Source organism: Euwallacea similis, chromosome 11 (genome assembly GCF_039881205.1).
Source record: "Euwallacea similis isolate ESF13 chromosome 11, ESF131.1, whole genome shotgun sequence".
In the NCBI taxonomy this organism is placed as follows: Eukaryota; Metazoa; Arthropoda; class Insecta; order Coleoptera; family Curculionidae; genus Euwallacea; species Euwallacea similis.
The window spans coordinates 975,147-997,018 of NC_089619.1; the positions used below are offsets into that span (position 1 = coordinate 975,147).

Consider the following 21,872-nt stretch of genomic DNA (forward strand, 5'->3'; position numbering starts at 1 on the left):
TGACTATTTTGTAAAGTTGGTTTTTAGGCAGCGCTGATGGATGTTTGTTTCGTTTCAACCTAGTTCAAGTAGACTGTTTGATTAGTTACTGCCCAATTGTTATATAATAAATGAGAAAGTTGATTCTATGAATATTATGTTGAGGGTTTTCTTTATAAATTTGCTAACAGGCTTTATGAGTAATTCAAGTATTTCTTTACCTAATTTGCTACTTAGTTGAGAAGTAAATAAATACACAAAAAGGTAGTTCTGTCCGGCAGTGTATTTAAAAATAAAATTTTTTATTAGATAAAAATATAATAATACATTATGATCGTCCCAAACCTATCATACTTACTTAAAGTGCTAGTTTGGCACTTGCAGTGTATTTTAAAATTATGTCAATTGAAAGAACTTGTGCAGTGGGTCAAAGTGTCCCGCTCTAATTGAAACAGGTTAGAAGTTTCAAATGACATTTGGTTGCCAAAGTTTTACTATGATAAAGCACAGGGTTTATATCTGAATTGCGGCAAGAACTTTAAACGACCAAGCGAGCTCTCATTTACCAGAATATGAACAGTATACTGTTGTGAAAAAATCCTAGAAACCTTCACATGTGGCCACACTACACAATCAAGATACATTCTATTGTAGATGTTAATTAACCATTCAACATACTTAAAACAAAATTTACATGATCGATCAGGTACTGCCAGACACTCGACTCGATTTTACACTACAAATTGGAACGAAGTTAAAATTAACATAAATCAGGACTAAATCTATTCAAGACCTCTAATTGACATCTAACATTTCAAAGTTCTTTGGTTAATTTATGCTGTCCTGTATACGTATCCTAATAGAACACATGATGTTGGAAAAAATGAATCAATTTCTGCGACATATTTCCACATCGCTCCATATGCATTCTGTTTTTGAACGACCTTAGCCTGATAGTTCAGTTGCTTCAGCATACTTTTTTCAATAAACACACCAAAGAATTCGCAATTTGTGAGCCCTCTTTAAAGATTGAAGTATAAAGTCATTTTAATTATACGGACACCTTTATAAAGGACATCATAGGTCAGTTTTATGATAGTGTTGTCAATTAAAGCTGTTGAAGTTGAATTAGTTCAAGTTAATAACAGATAAATTTCTCTCAGTTTATGTTTGTCTGTCTATATATATATGTAATTAGAATATAAATATATCTAATCCATTATCTAAACGCATTAAAACTATCTAATCTACAGTCTAAATCAGCTTAAAGCTGTCTTATTCTACTGCCGACTTTTCCCGTTGCAACGTGTGGTTTATTGTGGCCTTATTCCTTTTGCTTATCGTTTTGACTTCTTTCACTTTACTGGCAAACCTAAGGGAACTTATACTCTCCCCGAAGCATTCTTCAAGCGGTGAAATATTGACGATCATTAAGGTTTTGGAATTTCCACCCAAACAGGATTGAAGAAGGTACGTTAATTTTGAGTTTCTGGAAAAAAATATACAGGGCGTTTGGTGGAGTGATAGAAAGTGGCAAATAAATAGATAGGGTCATTTTGAATCTATATAACCACATTTATCCTTATACAAAGTCTCATCGTTTTTTAAATATCGGCCAAGGGGAGAGAATAGGAATGACTTAGTAGAGGGTAGATACTTTCAATGTGGATAGCAACTTATGACTGTAGCTTTAATATGAGTTATAGTTTTTTAAACTTATATTGTCTTCTTCTCATATACTTGGCATATCGGCGTATCTCCGTGCATTCTTTTCTACGACTCACTTCGGATTTGCATTTTTGACGGTTCAGAAAATGACTCTATACTTACCGGTAAGGAACATGCTTCGCTTTGGAATGTAGGGCGAGAATTACATCACCCAAAGTAGAAAGACTCTTATTTATGTTCTTTGTCTCTGTAAGGCGTTCACCAGCAACGGCTTGTTTAGCATTTTCAGATCCGGCCAGATCGACTAAATTGATTGATCCATTGTAAGTTATATTGTGTTCTGTATTTATACCTGAAAAATATAATTTCAGTATTAACAGTCTTACTTGTGAACGAAACCGACCCAAGGAAAATCCTTTTACAATTGTACTACATGTTTAAGAAACATCCTGTATATTATAATGCAAAACTGCGATCTTACCTCTTAGAAAGATCTTTGTAATAGCATGGGATCGACTGCTATGTTCATTAAAATCAGTGGCCGCTGTGGCTCGAAATTGCTGAGCTTTAGTCATGTAAACCTCCAATTCCCGTGCCGATTTAATAGATTCCATTCTCATGTTAGTTACTGTGGTCTCTTTTCCTTCATTGAACTGAATGTTTAACTTCTTGCCACCATGCAAGTTCAGCAAATCCCTGACATTTTCGTTATATATTTCGAGAAAACTTACCTACGAAAGGTATGGAATGGAGAAATGCAAATAGCATCTAGTTGACCATTATGACGCTCTACAGCATGATCAAAGAAAAATTTCTTACTTACTTGGACGCCGTATTTCCATCCACACCTTTCCAATTTTTCAATACTGTCGAATACTAATCGCACTGTCCGAGGAATCATACCTTGATGGGCAGGACTTTCGGTTCCCTGCATGGTGAATGTCTTGCCTGATCCTGTTTGGCCATAGGCGAAGACGCAGACATGATACCCGTCCAATGCCGACTGGACTAATTGAGCGAGATCTTCGAATACCTGTATATGTGTGTATATATGTATATAGTGTCCAGAAAGGTCATGTCATAAATTCTAGAGGTTATAGAGAAAGCTAAAAATAGTCGTAGTACTTCGTATAAAAGAATTCCTAACGGCATTCGTTACCAAATTATTCGCTTTCAAAGTAAAAAAGAAGTTAAAAAAAGTATTTTTTTTGTAACTTTTAAACAATTTTTATGGTAACAATGAAAGTCGGGCGGTTTAAATAACTCATAATCGTGTTTATTTTCATATGTAAACAGATGTTTCATATAGCTTCCTTATACAAGGAAAGTAAAAATGTCTCATTTAAAGTCATTCATTTGTTTAGTGAATTGATGAAATCAGTATTTTCTTTTATAGCTTGATTTTTCGTAATTTTCCCACAAAAAAAGTATGCCTTGCTTTAAGAGATACCTTGTACGTTTTAGAGAAATATATATATATATATATATATATATATATACAGGGTGGTGACGATTTCGATGTGTCACTATTGGGATCTCAAAAAGTAGAACAGATAGAGAAACGGTTAAATTAGAAAAAAGTTGCGCATTTTAGGGCCCTCTCATATGAGCTTTTTAAAAAAGCAAAATATCCTGTCATTTTTGAAATATCTAAAAAAAACTGAAAATCGTCGATTTTGTTTTTTATTGTTTTCTTTGCTATTATAAGGAGTAGAAATATGAATTTTGGGACACATACTTAATTCGATGAGAGGAATAAATTGGCATTAGAATAAAGACGGTACATGTTATAATTTTGAAGATACGGCACCCAACTTTCGTTTTTATTATGGACGCCATCCTTCATTTTTATACTGTTGGATAGAACGAAAAATTTCATTAACCAATATGTGCAATACATTACAAAGTGTTTTCAAAAAATTCCATAAAAAAATAAAATCTCTAATCGCCTTCACCATTTCACTTTTAATAAAGATATTTTTTATATCGGGTGGGCCATGGCGGCGATGAAGATTTAGATGTTATAGTACTGAGATTTCGAAAATTATAAAATAAACAAAAAATAAAACAATTACAAAATTTTATTTCTACGTTATTCTAACATTATTATCTTACACCTAAAAACTGAACAAACGTTTTTCTTAGAACAAATAACTAATTTAATAGCTGTTCAAAATGGCCACCATTATTTTCAACACAAAGTCGTGTTCTTAAACCCATTTGATCCACAGCTCTTAGAACACTTTCCTGTGATATTACTTGAAACGAATTAGTTATCTTCATTTCTAGGTGTTCTAAATTGTTTGTAACGGTTGCAAATACATCGTTCTTTACAGTACCCCATAAGAAGAAGTCCAAAGGGTTTAAGCATGGAAAACGTGGTGGCCACCGAATAGACCCATACGTGCCCATCTATTTGTTGGGGAATCTATTATTTAAAATTTGCCTCACAACATTTGTGTTATGAGGAAGAGCACCATCATTTTGAAACCACAAGTCTCGCTCGACAGCTAACGGAACTTCTTCCATTAAATTTTCTAAATCGTCTTGCAGAAAATTTGCATATGTGCGTCCGTTTAATCGATTATTGATAAACACAGGACCCAAAATTTTACTGCCAATTATTCCAGCCCATACATTTAACGAAAATCTAATTTGAGGTCTACCTTTTCTTGCTAAACGAGGATTTACTGTGGAGTAAAAGTGCTGGTTTTTCCTGTTAAATATTCCACTACTGGTAAAAAAAGATTCGTCGGTCCAAAGCACTTTCCTGGAAAAATGTAAATCGTCTTGTAATTTTCCGGTGTACCAATTGCAAAACTCCAATCTTCGTTGTGCATCATCCTCATGAAATGTTTGAACAGGAAGGAATTTGTAATCATGGAGCTTTTTTTTTTTTTCAAAATCTTACGAACAGTACTGTCATGGATGTTACATTCGTTGGCAATGTTGCGACTTGAGTTAACAGGATTAATTTAAATTTGCGCCAAAACGTTGATTTCGTTGATATTAGCAGTTCTTGGTCGATATTTCGGTAAACGTACCTGCTGGAAGCTACCATAGGTTGCTAAATTTCAGGGAAGCCTGGAGAATATTGCAGGATTTGGTTGTTGCCTTTCAGGGTATAATTGATGTTAATTTTCTGCAGTCGTTCGACTATTCCTATAACTACGTACGTAGGAATCGTACATATCCTGTTTTTCTTCATTTGAAAACATTTTATTACACTGAACACTTTGCAAAAACAGATTGAATTCAGATTTGAATAAGGCGTAACTATTTTCAATTCGAATAAACGTCACAGCAAAGCAGTTCTTTTTTTTCTCATGGGCCACCCGATATAAAAAATATCTTTATCAAGAGTGAAATGGTGAAGGCGAATAGAAATTTATTTTTTAAGGGATTTTTTGAAAATATTTTGTAATGTGTTGCACATATTTGTAAAGGAAATTTTTCGTTCTATCCAACAGTATAAAAATGAAGTATGACGTCTATAAGAAAAACGAAAGTTGGGTGCCGTATCTTCAAAATTATAACATGTACCGTCTTTATTCTAATGTCAGTTTATTCTTCTCATTGAATTAAATATGTATACCAAAATTAATATTTCTACTCCTTATAATAGCAAAGAAAATAATAAAAAACAAAATCGACGATTTTCAGTTTTTTTCAGATAATTCAAAAATGACAGGATATTTTGCTTTTTTAAAAAGCTCATATGAGAGGGCCCTAAAATGCGCAACTTTTTTCTAATTTAACCGTTTCTCTATCTGTTCTACTTTTTGAGATCCCAATAGTGACACATCGAAATCGTCACCACCCTGTATACATATATATAGAAATTCCTTTCATTCCCCAAATTTCTCATATTGGTCATAGAAACCAACAATATACAATTGGCACTTATTCTGAAACACCTTGTAGATATGTAATATATTGTCGAGTTGTGCCAAAATGCCACAATTACCAGCTTTTATTTACAGCTATTATTTGCTGCCCCAATCCGCCAATTCAAAATTTCATCAACAAATATTTTTTACCAGAACCATCCAAGAAGCAGCCGCATTCCGTTGGAATATGTCGTCATCAATACGTCATTACATAGAAACCAGTTTCAACTGCGATAACAAAAAGAAGAATGTTGTTTGTAAAAGAAAATCATCTTTTTTAAAAAATTTGAAAATCATAAAATTGGTTCTACGTACAAAATAATAAATAAAATGTACGTCAATATTTGCTTACTGGCCTTCACAATTAGGTATATGTTTTGTTTACATTTCGCCATATCGTACAAACCAACCGAAAAGCACATTTTATTAGTAAGATGATTAAAGTATCTCGATAATTACTCTATAGTCCTTATTCAACAATTTTTAGATAAATCTACATTTCAGGTTAGGTTTTGCTACTAACTATACACGTTTGGACCTAACAGCAATGCCCAAATTCTGTGCAAATTTGTCCTTCCTCTTCAAGGAAAAACCTTTTTTAGAACGGTATGGTGCAGCTAAGAAAGCAGGGTTCCATTGTGTCGAGAGCGGGTTTCCTTTTGGTTTTACCAAAGAACAAGTGGTTGATGCCAAAAATTCTGCAGGAATCGAGCAGTTACTTATCAATTCTTTAACAGGAGACGTAACTAAGGGGGAACTGGGTTTTGCTGCTATTCCAGGAAAAGAAATGGAATTTCTCAACAGTATTAAAACTACTATTAATTATGCCAAAGCTTTGGGTGCTCGGAAAATTCACATTATGTCTGGAAAAATCACTGAAGGTGAAGTTACTGAAGCTCATGACAAAAGTTATATCAGCAACCTGAGAAATGCTTCATGTTTGCTACAACAGGCAAACATTCTGGGAGTAATTGAACCAATAAACAAGTACTCTATCCCGAGGTACTACATGAACTCTTATGAGAAAGCCATTGAAGTTATCAAGACAATTAACAGCCCAAATATAAGGCTACAATTGGATATTTTTCACTTACAACTGATTAAAGGAGACATTTCCCATACAATTGATGAAGTAAAACCATTTGTTGGGCATGTGCAAGTGGCCCAAGCACCTAATCGAGGGGAACCAGACAGTGCAGGTGAAATTAACTACAAGTATGTGTTTGAAGCCATTCAGAATAGTGGTTATAGTGATTGGATAGGTTTGGAGTATAATCCTATAAATGATACTGTAAATGGACTTAAATGGATCAATGATTTTGGTTTTTCCTCGTGATTGGACAATAGTAATTTCGTTAAATATTTTTTGCATAGTCAAGACATAATTAGCTGGAACTTCTTCATTACTTAAAAAGTAAATGAAGGATAAACACTGTAAATTACTCAACTTGTCTTTCGTTTTGTAAACATGGATTTGAGGGCTTGTGCACTACCCCAGGTGCTGTCTTGTGAAATTTATATCTTAATATATTATTAAGTTACACGGAAAACTTATTAAAAAATACGTTCTCGATCTTTACCTTTCACCCTCCACATAGAACATTTTAAATAACATAGATTGCGACTTACTTCTTCCTGGGACGTGCATGGGGCAAACACTTTATCAAAACTAAAGTCGGACCTCATATCAAGAGTCTTGCCAGTGATCTGGTTCACGCTTTCCCTACTTTTACGGATTGAAAAGGAAGTTTCATCCACATACTCAATTGATGTTTGCAATTTATTTTCTTCAGTATCCAAAACGGGGCGTACTCTACAAAACACTCTAATATTCCCTGAAATTTAAGATTATTTATAAATCTAAAACTAAGTTATAATAACTAATATCATAATTAGATTTGTCTTATACCATATTTACTTATACTTCAAGATTTTGTAATGTTCAAATCTATAAAAGGAAATACCTTTTAAGTCTTGTATGGTGTTATGCAATATTCGACGCTCTAACTGGCGCTGAGTTAGATCATTTTTAAGGGTGGTCAATTCACTTTCTAGAGTTGTAATTTGCTTTTCATAAGAACAATTTTTGTCTTGAGCAATATTGAATTTCTCTGGAAAAAATCTTTATTAGATTTTTTCAGTAATTGGTAGCATACAATATCATTTACTGGTTAGAGTAAGATTTTTGTCCAAACACTCATTATACAAAGCCTGCTGACTTTGAATAATTTCTTCTAATTTAATTCTTTCCTCTTCTTTCTCCTGTAGTCTTTTTTCCAGGTTGTCCTGATAAATCCGTGCTTCCTGTAATTCCTTTTTTTGGTCTTCAAAAGTAATCAATTTCAATTCTAAGGACTGTTTTTCATTTTTTAGGATCATAAGATGTTTCTTCATTTCCACTAATTCTTCTTTAACAGTAAACGTTTCTAAAAAATGTTGATTGCCTTAAGTAATACAAGTATTAATTTTATTAGATTCACAGGTTTAATAGTATTTTATTATGCAGGGTGCCCTAAAAAAGGTCAATTCCTGCTAATTACAGCAGGGATTGACAAAAAAATTAACTGTCTTACCAGTCAATTCCTGTTTTAAATTGGCAATTAAAGTTTCATTTTGTTGGATCCTCTCCTTTGCTTGCAAAAATCTTGCTTTATAATCCCAGTCAGGGATCTTTTTAACTTTAGCCTTTTGCACCCCTTCATCACTTTTATTGGGCAAAGGTCTTTTTGCTCCCACAGTCACTTTAGAGATTTCAGGTTTAATATTGGTAGATGATTTTGAAATTGGATGTCTAACAGGTGCTGGACCTGGTATTTTTCTGGCTGCAGGCAGTTTTAAGGGCACCTTTAATGAATCCAAACTGACAGGTTTGTTGTTGACACATCTTAGATCAGTAAATGATTTAGATCTCCTTCGAAGTTTATTTCTTGCAAGTGCATTGGACACCCCTTGATTGATTAAGGCTGGTGCTTCATGTGCCTTTTTTGATGTTTTGGGAAGAACAAGCTCTGAATTCTCAGATAAGGTCCCTAATGGCCTTAATAAGGTTCTAATCTGTGGAGGTCTTATACCTGATCTTATGTGTTTAGGTTGTTGCATTGTGACATAGAGTAGAAATCAGAAACTAAATATAATTTTCCCTAGAAGAAAGTTGGGGTAAAATATAAAATTGAGGAATTTAATGTTCAGATGTACCTGAGATGTCTCAATGTATGCAAGTACCTACGAAACTTTGAGATTTCCAATCACATCAGAAAAGTTCTTGCACAATAATTCTGATTCTTATTAACTATACCATACATAACAGACCTTATAAAGCAAAACCGATACAGCGAAGGTTCGAAGGAACGCGACCGCAGGCCTAGGATTTGAAGCTGAAATTGCTAAACGTACTTTTCATTAACGTTACTTCTGTTTATCTCGCTATGTGTATCAAACAGGCTGTTGTGATTAATGATAATTTGAATTAGATTAATTAATGTTAATGAATAATAGTAAAAGCATTAGCAGAAAGCCCGATATAACCAACCAACGGAAAACGGATTTGATTTGAAAATTTTGAAATTTGAAAATAATTATAGGCTTGAAGTTGACGTTTCATAGAATGAAGTAAGAAACGCCCCGAGTACCGCCGAACCAAATGGAACTCCAAGATCAACTCGAGGTACGTTCGGATATTGACGCCATGCGTGCGTATTAGATGATTAAGATCTATTGCGATTTCATAAACATAATTAATTAATTATTGATGTTATTAATAACCATAAGCCATAAGTGCAACTCTCAGGTTCCGGAAAGCGCATGCAAACCACTAACGCAATTTCTAAACTCGCTACGCCATCAACTTCATTTACGTCATATTCGCGTCGTTCATTTGTTATGTCGTTGAAAACGGGAATGACACAAATCAGTGTCAAGAGTCAACGTGAAAAAATCGAAAATTGTGCTTTGTGCTCTGCTTTCCCAAGTTTTTCTGTAGTTTGTAGTGTTGTGTGTCGAATTATGAATTGAAAAAGTGGAAGCTAAAAGTCTCGATGATGGTCTTGGGCCATTCCGCTTGTAGTTACTTCTCACAAACTGCTAAGACTCGGTCATTTTGGTGTCAGTGCTTACCGAAGAAAGCTTCAAAGAGATTTGAAGCTTTCGAGGCCGTGTTCATGGAACTATGAACCTTGATTCGTTGTCTCTTGCCTTGTCACAAATCGGTTATTTAGTTGTAACTTTAACGAAAAAGAACCACAAGCAAGTAGTTGAAGAACTTATTAAGGTTGGTGCCCCATCAGATTGGTATTTTTTGCTCCTTAAGTTCACTCCTGCCCTCTAGAGGCAGTTTTATAACAAACGTTGGCGGCCATTTTTTTGCAAGGGAAAGAAGTACCCTGGTGACCCTGGCCTGGGTGCTCTACTGACCTGCTACTGAAGAAAACATAGATCCCCTTTCCTTTCATGTTCAGTTCATGATTAACTTATTTCTTTTGATACCAAAAATAAGGGTGCTTATCCAGTAAGTAGCTTTATCCCATTTTATCACTTAGTAATTGTGAAATGAATAATTGTAAAGCTCTAGGCCATGAAGTTTAATTTTCTACCCGTTTTCCACCAAGATTCACAACGTAAAAATTGTCAAATATTGATATTTCATGATCTAGACTTTGCATAGAGGCTTTTTCAAAAACTTAGTTCAATCACAAGTGAATTCTGGGATATCTATTTCAGATTTTAAGTGTATATAGCTCGGAACTAACTAACCTGGGGTTACTAATAGTTACTTTGGGTAAGTGACCCAAGCAGTTTCCCAAAAAAGCTTTCTGAACTCTGGACATTCTTTTATTATTTAGTAGGCAACTAGGTACAGGGTGGCCTGTTTAACTCACTCCAGAAGAAATGTGATGCAGTGTGGCCCTTTATGAATGTTATCCTTTTTAACAACATATATTGTTTTTGAAATGAAAAAAATGTTTTATATAGGTAAAAGAAGAATTTTAGTAAAGAGAGTGGAGGAGAAATAGGAAAAACCCAGAATCTTAAAATGTGTCAATAGTAAACCCATTCTATAAGCTATTTCCCTTTTCAACATAAATAAAGTCCTTTTTCTCTAACCTTATACTTGAGTTTGGAATATAACTTAAAGTTGATACCCACTTATGAAAGGCCATCATCCATTTGTACTCTTATTAAGTAATAGTAAAACTCTCTATTTCAGATTGTAAACTTGCATGGTCTTGAGGCAGATCGATACCTATTCCAGTGCCTGTACGCTGCTGGTGATTTCAGTGAAACAGATACCAGGGCCCAAGTACTTTTAGACCAAAGTTGCCGGTTACTCAATACTCCTGCATTATTAACAATCATCTGCTACATTACTAGTCCTTCTTTGGTTAATGAAAAGGTAAATATTAGGTTATACATTGATATATGATGCAATTGAGATCAATAAAAAATATGATAAATGTTACTGAATTGCATTTTGATAAAGAATTAAACTTATAGTAAAAAACTTTCCAGAACGTCAAACTAGGACCTCAATTCTTCACGCAGTTTAGCAAGTGCCTTCATTTATCTACTGTGGGCGAAGTACTTTTCGCGCTAGCTTTAAAGCATTCATCTGTACGTGATATTTCTAGCGTTGCACACACTCATCTTCGCACTGCAGTTCCTTTGTTAGTTCGTGCCTATATAGGTTAGTACCTGTTGATTTTTAAAATTTGTGGGGTACCAGGATTTAGTAGGAAAATATTCAAATTTGGGGAGATTCTTGATCAAAAGTTGAGATAGGATTAAGTCACCATAGTAATAAAAAATAAAGTTAAATCATTTTAGTATATTGTATTTAATGAATAGATACAGGCGGCACCAGTCGACAATACGAAGGGGGACTCCAAGAAACAACTACCGAACTACTTCATTTCATCCTATCCTCAGTAGTAGAAGCTCCAAAAGAGGTTGGAGTAACTAACGATATTCACACGATCTTTCTAAATACATTACAAAGAGATTTTCCGAGGGATCAAGTCCCTGTGGTGCTAGCTCCCTTAGTTTATCCTGAGCAAGAAGAACTCTTTTCAGAAATGACTTCAGACGGTTCAGGGTAGGTTTTAATGCCTTTGCATTATCATGAATATACATGTATCATCATATTTATTTCAACTGTATATTGAATTCCAGATTATCTGGCGCAACTTTGGACACTCCTTTAGCCGATTTAGTGAAAGAGCTAGGATATGGGTTTACGTCGTCGCTTGAAGAATGTCGTAATACAGTCCTGAAGCTCGGTGGCAGGGACATAGCTCCATCTACCGTTGCTCGAGTTTTAGCGGTAATGTGCCGAACTCACACCGGATTAGACGATTCTTTAGGTGCAGGTATATAGAAAATAGTGGCATGGGGGTTTTAAAAGCATTGATTACAGGGGGTTTTAAAAGTCAGGACGTCCGGTGTTCATGGAATATCGAGATATTCGTACAGGCACTCAAAGAAATCTCGCCATCCCTGCAGTGGAACAACGTCGTGGCCGAACTCGATCATCCGGAGTTTGTCATCAAGGACCGTCAAGGACTATGTATTTTGATTAGCGCCCTGAGGCAGGGTTTGCAGTCTTTAGGATTTCATCCAGGTATTTTGTGCCTTGTCAACAAGTAGAAAATGTTGGATGGAATAAGTCATGCGACGTAACATTTCTTAGACACTTTTCCAGTGGACCATTTTTATAAGCGGTGGGCTAACGTGGAAGGACAGTTCAGTCTCACTCAGCAAATTTTGAAGAACCCAGATGTTTTTTGCTTCGGCGACTATCCGTGTGTCTCGGTAGCTGTGGACATGTTGAAGACACCTCCCGAACATGACAGCAAGGAATTATCAAATTGGCGTTCGCTCAATTTGATTGAATTGTTGCTTAACGTGTCCGAATTCGGACTATATAGTCCGGTTCAGGAGTTGTTTAAGGCACCATTGCACAGGTAAGTGTAAAGTTTGTGGATATTGCGCCAATGTTAAAATAATTCATTATTTGCAGTTGTCCAGATGTACTTTTATTGGCCCTACTTCAAATATCCGGACCAGTTACGGTTTTACGCCAAGAACTACTAACTAATTTAATTCCCATATTCCTCGGTAATCATCCCAATTCGGGAATATTGTTGCATCACGCCTGGCACACTCAAAGTCTGAACATCAAGCCTATCATCATGCATGCAATGTCCGAATGGTATACCCGAGGCGATTGCGATCAAACACGGTAATTTATTTTAATTGAAAATGGTAATTTAACTACTTGAATTTAATTACTTGTAGAAAATAGTGGATTTAATGACTTTCAATTTCTAAGCAAAAGTAGTTGTAATTTGAAATTCAAAAGGTTATTTTACGTTTTATTTAGAAATTGTGAACAAATTTTGAAACAAATGAATTAATCTGGCCCTAATTAAATTACTATTTGCAGTTTTGAAAAATTCCCACTTAGGTGATGTCATTATAAAAAAGATGTAATTTTGTATAAAGCTTAGATGGGTCTTTTAGTTTTTATTTTTAAATTGAGCTTAAGCTTTATTTCAGATTAATTTTAGTGGAAAATTTGGTAAATGTTCTATTTATCTTTTTAAACAATGTTAGAAATAAATTTTCTTTTAGTTTGTCAAGAATTCTGGACGTGGCGCAAGACCTAAAAGCCCTTTCGATGTTGCTGAACGCACAATCGGCCCAGTCTTATCCGTTTATAATAGATCTCGCCTGTTTGGCGTCGCGACGCGAATACTTAAAACTTGAAAAATGGCTTTCGGACAAGATAAACGAACACGGCGAGGCTTTCATATCTGCCTGCGTCAAGTTTTTGCATAGGAGGTGTCCACAGATTGGAAAGGTAATAGATTAAATTCTCTTCGACATTTTATCCAGGGGAATGTAATATGCATGTTGAAAAGCATTGTAAATATGACAATTTTTTTATGGATTTTGTAGATTTAAGATTATTTTCGCTATTATGTATTGTGCTCTGTAGATTTGATTATACCTATAAATCAGATTTCGCACAATATATTACTGGTTGGTCAAGAATACTTTGCAAATACTTAAAAAAAAGATAGTTACCATCATTTGAAAATATCGCTTGAAATAGTATTTGCTCTATATATATATGTATATTGTTGACCATTTTAGAAATCTTTACATAGTCTTTACTTAGACTAAAAACATGTTTGCAAATGCTTAATTAAAGTCAAAAGTCATGTAAGTGTTTGGTTACCTGGTAATTTGACTATAATCTTGGAAATAAATATTGACTGTTACGTGACACATTGCATCTCACTTGACGTCCATTTGATTAAACAGATTAACAGGGATCAAAACTTGGGGTGTTATGTTCAATAGATATTTTCTAGGTCTTAAACAAATTTTAAACCAAAAACTTCTTCTATAGGACGATCCATTAGCCAAGCCTGTACCTCTTCCTGTTGAGACTTTGACAACGCTTATTTTGTGCCTTCAACGTTGTATCACGAGTATCAATATCAGTCCAGAATGTCAGGAAGCCATCCTCAATGTCATCAATGCGTGTTCCATGGTGCTGAAATCCAGGCAGCAAAGCAATGCCCTCATGCGTAACAGAGGATTGGACACTGGTTTAAATCCATCCTTATTTGCAACTGGACAAATTTACGGTCATGCAGGAGTTGAACAGCAAATGCAAGGTTTGGGGACGAATTTGTCTAATTTAACATTAGCTGGTAAGTAATTTTCTTCTGAGAATTTATTTTTTGTCATGAAACATTGGAGCTTTTTAAAAAGCTTAATCTCTACATCTACGCCTTAACCTTCTTTTCAGGACCAAGTAATACAGCATTCAACCTTCAAGGAGGGTTAGGTCCGTTAGTACAATCCCCTGGCTCACCCTCAAGATTGCTAAGTGGTGGACCATCCAATAGTCCCTTTCCTATTATACCTATACAACATCAGGGCCCTGTTGGAACTAGTTCTTCCTTGGTACTGGGAGTTAATCAAATTAGTAATCTTGGGAGAATTGGTAAATAATGAAACTTTGATAGTATATTGTACAGTGTATTATAAACACTAAAGAAATTAATACATGAGATGTCCAGAAAAGTCTGAAAACATCTAAAGATTTCGTTAAGTAATACTCTTTTGTCAGAGCCCTAAAACATTTTAGATTTACTTTAAATTTCATTAGTACATATTATATATGTATGTATAGGTCCAGCTGCAAGTCTCGAAAAGACGCGCGTGCCTGACTATAACACTTTTCCTGAAGGAACTTCACATGTTTCAAAGGAAATTGAGGATGAGGCCAACAACTACTTTCAAAGAATCTACAACCATCCACCACATCCTACCTTGTCTATTGACGAAGTTCTTAATATGTTGAAACGTTTCCAAGACTCTCCCAATAAGAGGGAGAAAGAGGTATCTTTATTGCAAAATTATTTATGTGTTTATTGGGTAACGGTCAAGATATTCGAGGTAGAATCATTCATGAGAAATCAATTTTTAATCCTTCTTTAATTTTAAATTTTTGTAAAACCTTATTACTCAATTTTATAATAAATAAATAAACCCATTCATCTTCGTTTCTTGTATTCAGGTGTTCAATTGTATGCTGCGCAGCTTGTTCGAGGAATATAAGTTCTTTCCGCAGTATCCTGACAAAGAATTGCATATTACCGCACAACTGTTCGGAGGCATTATAGAGCGAGGAATAGTCGCGTCATACGTAACTTTAGGGCTGGCATTAAGATTTGTTCTGGAAGCGTTGAAGAAACCCGAAGGCTCGAAGATGTATTATTTTGGCATAGCCGCCTTGGATCGTTTTAAGGTCCGATTGAAAGAGTATCATAAGTATTGCGAGCACGTCAGAGCAATAGCACACTTTGGGTGAGGAGGATTTTGAAATATTGTTTTAATTAAATCTTAATTCATAGATATATTAAGACGTTGAGAAAGTAACCGTTATTGTTACTGGTTTAATTTTTTTTATTACCACTCATTACGTGAGTCAGACAATAAAGGTACTTGCTCTCATTTCGTAACTAGTCACGAAATGAAACCCCTTTAATCTGGTTTCTATTAAGAAAATGATTTATTAAAATTAGAAAAAGTACATTTCAGCATTAGCTGTGAAATGTATTCTAGGGCTTATTTACTGCAAAAATAACAAAAAAAACAAAGCTTTCAGCAATGGCCTTTTTTATGACTTCCCAGTAATACTTATCATGAATTGGAATTTTTTTGTTTATTTATTTTGTCGACCGATAACAGAAAAACGCATTTCAGTGACTTCCCAGCTCATTTGCAAGAATATGTGGAATACGGCCTACAGTCTTTGGAACCGCCGACCAAACCGGAAGGTCCCGTGTTGCCGGCCAGTTTGGCGGCCATGCTCGCTCCTCCTAACACCACCGCAATTTCTCAAGTGTACAAGAACACAAGTACCGTCGGCAGCACCATGTCCACTAAAGCCAGTACAACGCCTGCAAGTACATTGGGAAGTCGACCGTCCATTGCTAACGCTACGAATATTGACACTTTACTCGTGGCTACCGAAAAGGAAGAACAAACCATAGCGCCATCGGAAGCTTTGCAAGACAAAATAGCTTTCATTTTTAACAACTTGAGTCAGTTAAATTTGAAAACAAAGTGCGATGAACTCAGGGATCTGATAACCGATGATTTTTACCCGTGGTTGTCACAGTACTTAGTAATGAAGCGAGCTTCTATAGAGGTGAATTTCCACAACCTCTATAATAATTGCTTAGACACTCTGAGTATACATGAACTGTATAAGATGGTGGTAAAAGAAACTTTCAGGTGAGTAATGTGCATTTACTTTAACACATATAAAAATACCAATAACACAAATTATTAGATGTAAATAACATAAATTCTTCACTTTCTGTTATTTACATCTAATAATTTCTTCATGCAGTCTAATCAGGTTAAAAAATAACGATTTGTATTAACGATAATTAATGAAAGAAGAAATAATTGTCACAAAAATGACATACATTATTATCCGACACTTTACATGAAAGTATTATTTTTACTTTGCTTTTAGGAATATCCGAGTGTTATTACGATCGGACAAGGCAGTAGCCAATTTTTCTGACAGATCGCTGCTAAAAAATCTTGGACATTGGTTGGGAATGCTGGCACTTAGTCGTAACAAGCCGATTCTGCAGATCGAGTTAGATTTGAAATCACTGCTTGTGGAGGCATACCATAAGGGCCCGCAAGAACTACTCTACGTAGTGCCTTTCGTGGCCAAGGTTAGTTCTTATCATTATTTGAAGGATCTTTAGTTGTAGTGCGAGTAAATTTTCATTCTAATTTACATTTTTTTTCGTATTTACGTTATTTATGTCGTTTTTTTTTTTGTATTTACTTAAATGATGATAATATCACACTCTCTGAGAAAATGAGATGATACCCCTGCAGTTCTGATTGAAACTATAAGACAAATAACCATAATCTGTAGAGAAATTGTTTAAAGGGAGTTTTAAAGCACCCATTTATTTAGGTGTTGGAGTCTTGTGCCAAAAGTAAAGTATTCAAGCCACCAAATCCTTGGACGATGGCACTGATGAACGTGCTAGCGGAGCTCCATTCTGAACCAGACTTAAAATTGACTCTTAAATTTGAAATTGAAGTACGTAGTAGCGCCATTTTAATAATAGTTTTCCACGCATTTTCAAGGACATTGTTTTCTCATGACAATATCTTGCAGGTGCTCTGTAAAAATTTGGAAATTGACGTTTCGCAATTGAAGCCGTCCGTGTACCTGAAAGACCCAGATCGAATCAGGAAAATTGAGTATCAGCTATCTCCACCTATCAAAAAGGAGTCTACTTTGTCACAGAGTACCCAGAGCGGTATGATTTCCGAGCCGGAGTTGGTCAATATTTTACCGGGACAAACAAGCAGTTCACCAGTAAGGGATAATATGAAAGACCTCATTTACAATTTCAAAAATATGAGTGACATTATTGATGCCGCTATTTTGAACATTACCTACATAGCTTTCGATGATTTTGAAAGAAAACTCCCACTTTCAAAGGAGATAAAAGAAATTTTATTTATTTTAAATATTATGGTCCCAAATTTTGAGACACATTGATTGCTATCACAAGTGCTTTTGTGGGATATATAGGTTGTCGCTTGAAAAATGAGAACAACTCATGTTTTTAAAAATTGAAACATTTTTTTAAATTTCTTATTTGAAACAAAAAGTTTCAAAATAACTAAGTAGGTTATAAGAAATACTATATTATTTTCATTGGATTTTGTTCCAATTTAGGCAATGCAAAATATAAGCACAACTCCTACGTCCTCCCTTCAAGTCCAACCAGAGCCGCGATTCAGCTTCAGCGACATCCAGCTAAATGGAATGCAAGCTTTACAAGCTCACACGATTATATCTACGAATGCGCTGTTATTCCAGACTCAGCCTCAATTAAAACCACTAGCGAAAACGGCCATTGAACGGGCTATCCAGGAATGGATCGCTCCCGTTCTAGACCGGTCCATTAAGATAGCTATTCAAACTTGCGAACATATTATTAGAAAAGATTTTGCGTTGGAGCCAGACGAGGATCGCATGCGACTGGCCGCCCATTACATGGTGAGTAATATTAGTGTAAACAGTTCATAAAACTAATTTTGTTGGATGTCCAGGTCAGAAACCTCACTGCTGGTATGGCGATGATCACCTGTCGCGACCAACTGATGACTTCTATCAATACTCATCTCAAGCAAATTTTAAACGCTAACTTGGTGACACCAAGTATTCAGCAGAAAGAAATGATTGATCAAGCATCTAGCATTATCGCTACGGATAATATGGAACTAGCTTGTGCGGTTGTGCAGAAAACCGCCGTCGAGAAAGCCATCCCTGAGATCGACAAGCGGTTAACGAACGAATACGAGCTAAGAAGGCTAGCAAGGAAAGATGGCAGGTGAGAAATATTAAATTCGTTCATTTGTTAAAATCAAAAACTAGATAAGTTATATGAAAATATAAATAATTCGGGAATTGTTCCAATTCTAATTGCCAGCAATTCCTACAACAGAAATTGTCATATCTAGGTGTTACTGTGACACGTTAGCTCTAACGTACCAGTCCGAACGAATGCCCGAACCAATCCGCCTAAAGGTGGGTGGCCTCACCTCGTCTCAAATGGCCGTCTATGAAGAATTCGGCCGTAATATTCCCGGATTTCTCCCCAACGAGCGTGATACCGCCCTCCTCATGCAAAACCCTGTTCTCAACGCCCTCGATCCTCAGCCGCATCCAGCCACCCCTTTCCCCATTAACCAACTCGCTGGTGACGAGATTAGTCTGACGTTCGAAAAATATATCGCCGAAGTGGAACAGTTTGTACAATTAACCAGTGGCCAAACGCAATATACTTTGATGAACAGCAACATGCTACGCATCCGGGACTGTTTATTGCACTTCCTGCGCACAAGGGATGTAGCCATGACGCCACCGCAGGGTCTTGTACAGAAGTGCGTCGAGTCGCTACAAGACTGCCTAGTACCGTCATTAAGCGAGACTGATCCTGTCGTGTTGCGATTCAAGGATCTTAACGTGAAGATATTGAAAACCTTACAAGGTAAGTTTACATTTTGTGTTATCTGTTAAAATTGTTGGTTTGGATCTCGACAATTTCGCTGGGTAAGACTCCATTTAGCTTTACTCACAATTTTCACGCTCTTTTGAAAATTTCAACGTAAATAAATACCCTCAGATCCATTAAAAGTTGTTATGTTTTAATCTCATTTTTTAGGAATATTCAGCCAACAATGGGTTATCAAACTTGTGACAAGATATTTAACCGAATGTCGCGACGAACAACAACGTTACAATATTGACGCAGTTGACACCTTAATCAAATCTGGTCTAGTTAACGTATCTCAGTACGACCTCAACCTCGCTCAGTGTTTAGAAAACGGCCTTAATTATATGGGAGTGAGCTTCGCTATGCAACTGGTCGAACATTACCTGATCAATGACAGATCAGGGCAATTTGTGGCGGAAAGCGATTTGACAAACACCGTTGAAGTATTGGCAAAGATTCAGACACATACTAGGCAACCACCTGAAGGGCTTGGGAGCATAATGGAGATATTGAGGCAGAGCAGTCACGAGACCGCTTTCTTCGGAGACAGAGCGCCGATGGGTCCTACAGTCCATATCCATACCGGCATTTTACAGGTGAGCAAAGATCAAAAGTTATGGCAAAAACATTCGATTACATCTAGCATTTTACGTTCCGTTCGAGGTGTATTTTTTCTTGAATTCAAAAAACCTAAACTGGCCTATACATTGTGATAATAACGTTTTATTGTATTTTTTAGGTGCGAGCACCGAATTACGAAGACCCTCCCGGCCTCGTTGAGAAAACAGACTACCTGCTTCGTGAATGGATCAACATCTATAATTCGCAGCACCAAGGCCGCGACTCTACAAAAGCATTCAGCATGTTTGTGCACCAGATGAATTTACACGGCATCCTGAAAACAGATGATCTTATAACCCGTTTCTTTCGCCTCTCCACGCAGCTGTGCGTTGAAACGGTATATAGGGCCTTGTTGGACAAGTCCAACCCGAACATGTCTGTGGTCAGACCGAAATGCTATCACACGCTGGATGCTTTTGTGCGCCTCGTCGCTCTGTTAGTGAAACATTCCGGAGACACGTCGAACACCTCCACCAAAGTTCAATTACTAAACAAAGTATTGGGGATAGTTGCGGGATGTCTGTTACAAGATCACGACACAAGGAATGTAGATTTCCATCAAATGCCTTATCAGAGAATTTTCACCATGCTATTTTTGGAACTGAACACACCAGAGCCGGTTTTAGAGGCAATTAATTTCCAAGTGATGACGGCTTATTGCCACACTTTCCACATTTTGCGGCCCACCAAAGCTGCCGGATTCTGTTACGCCTGGTTGGAATTGATCTCGCACCGAGTGTTTATAGGGCGCATGCTTGGAACCACTCCACAGCAAAAGTGTTGGCCGCTTTACGCCCAATTACTTATTGACTTATTCAAGTATTTAGCACCATTCCTGCGGAATGCAGAACTTGCCAAGCCTGTCACCATGCTTTACAAAGGCACCCTGCGGGTGTTACTGGTTCTCCTACACGACTTTCCTGAGTTTTTGTGCGACTACTACTACGGTTTTTGCGATGTGATTCCCCCGAATTGTATCCAGATGCGGAATCTCATACTCTCAGCTTTCCCTCGCACCATGCGTTTGCCCGATCCGTTCATCCCCAATTTAAAAGTAGACATGCTGCCTGAGATCTCGTACGCTCCGAGGATTTTGACCAATATTTCACAGATGATCACTCCCGCACAATTCAAGAAGGATTTGGACTCATACTTAAAAGCGAGGGCGCCCGTTACATTTTTGTCGGAGTTAAGAAGCAATTTACAGGTGTCTAATGAACCGGGCATTAGATACAACATCTCCTTAATGAATGCTCTCGTGCTGTACGTCGGAACACAGGCGATAGCGCATATAAGGAATAAGGTAAGTAATTTTATTTATCTAAAGTTTTCATTTATTGTTGGCTTTTACTAAGCAACTTTAGGAAATTTATAAAGAAATATATACTAATAATGCCTCTTATTCTTCAGGGTCACTCTCCGAGTATGTCCACAATTGCCCATAGCGCACATATGGATATTTTCCAAAATTTGACGGTCGACCTAGACACTGAAGGTCGTTATTTGTTCTTCAACGCAATGGCCAATCAGTTGCGCTACCCCAACAGTCACACGCACTATTTCTCTTGCACGTTTTTGTACTTATTTGCCGAAGCCAACACAGAAGTAATTCAGGAACAGATCACGCGGGTGCTGTTGGAGCGGTTGATTGTAAATAGGCCACACCCGTGGGGGCTTTTAATCACTTTCATCGAGCTGATCAAGAACCCGACGTATAAATTTTGGCAGCACCAGTTCGTGCATTGTGCGCCGGAGATTGAAAAGTGGGTTTTTAAAAATTAATAGTTGATATATATTTTCCCATTAATCTTTTCTAGATTGTTCGAATCGGTCGCCCGCTCATGTTTTGTGAAGACATCGGTGCAACTACAACAAGAAGCAGAAATTCAGGAGTAGCGACTGCTCTATGACGTTGTAAATTTATACGGCGTCTAATTTGTGTAAAACTATTATTAAATTTTTAGATTATAGGATAAATTGTTGTTTTGAAATAATGTATATAAGTAGTTTAGTTTTAACGAACCGATCACTGTAACGATGTGTATTGATATAAAATTGGGCCTTCAAAATAGATGTTTTCCTTCCGCTTTTC

General features: G+C 36.3%; 3 protein-coding genes across 4 annotated transcripts; 2 read left to right on the forward strand and 1 right to left on the reverse strand.

Moving 5' to 3' along the window:
- Positions 1-741: 741 nt before the first annotated feature.
- Positions 742-8,899, reverse strand: ncd (non-claret disjunctional). The gene is made up of 9 exons (XM_066394790.1): positions 8,733-8,899; positions 8,111-8,677; positions 7,706-7,963; positions 7,502-7,648; positions 7,167-7,372; positions 2,471-2,680; positions 2,129-2,378; positions 1,810-1,999; positions 742-1,468 (listed from the first exon to the last, which is right to left on the reverse strand). The coding sequence occupies exons 2-9, from the start codon at positions 8,634-8,636 to the stop codon at positions 1,255-1,257; spliced, it is 2,001 nt and encodes a 666-aa protein (XP_066250887.1). The 5' UTR covers positions 8,637-8,677; positions 8,733-8,899; the 3' UTR covers positions 742-1,254.
- Gip (hydroxypyruvate isomerase-like protein Gip) lies at positions 5,853-6,906 on the forward strand. The gene is made up of 2 exons (XM_066394818.1): positions 5,853-5,905; positions 6,042-6,906. Exons 1-2 carry the CDS (start codon positions 5,868-5,870, stop codon positions 6,871-6,873), a joined length of 870 nt encoding a protein of 289 aa, XP_066250915.1. The 5' UTR covers positions 5,853-5,867; the 3' UTR covers positions 6,874-6,906.
- A 543-nt stretch (positions 8,900-9,442) lies between the features above and the next one.
- On the forward strand, positions 9,443-21,849 carry Not1 (CCR4-NOT transcription complex subunit 1). Of its 2 annotated transcripts, none has more exons than XM_066394747.1 (24): positions 9,443-9,804; positions 10,741-10,926; positions 11,043-11,217; positions 11,379-11,625; positions 11,703-11,893; positions 11,947-12,150; positions 12,220-12,493; positions 12,550-12,771; positions 13,164-13,392; positions 13,948-14,254; positions 14,353-14,550; positions 14,740-14,948; positions 15,127-15,416; positions 15,816-16,349; positions 16,597-16,807; positions 17,059-17,187; positions 17,266-17,469; positions 17,836-18,159; positions 18,213-18,493; positions 18,624-19,153; positions 19,328-19,755; positions 19,899-21,083; positions 21,191-21,543; positions 21,598-21,849. In XM_066394747.1, exons 1-24 carry the CDS (start codon positions 9,703-9,705, stop codon positions 21,674-21,676), a joined length of 7,092 nt encoding a protein of 2,363 aa, XP_066250844.1. In that variant the 5' UTR covers positions 9,443-9,702; the 3' UTR covers positions 21,677-21,849. The 2 variants fall into 2 exon arrangements, with proteins under 2 accessions (XP_066250844.1, XP_066250845.1); XM_066394748.1 differs by having other exon boundaries at positions 12,232-12,493.
- The last annotated feature ends 23 nt before the right edge of the window (positions 21,850-21,872 follow it).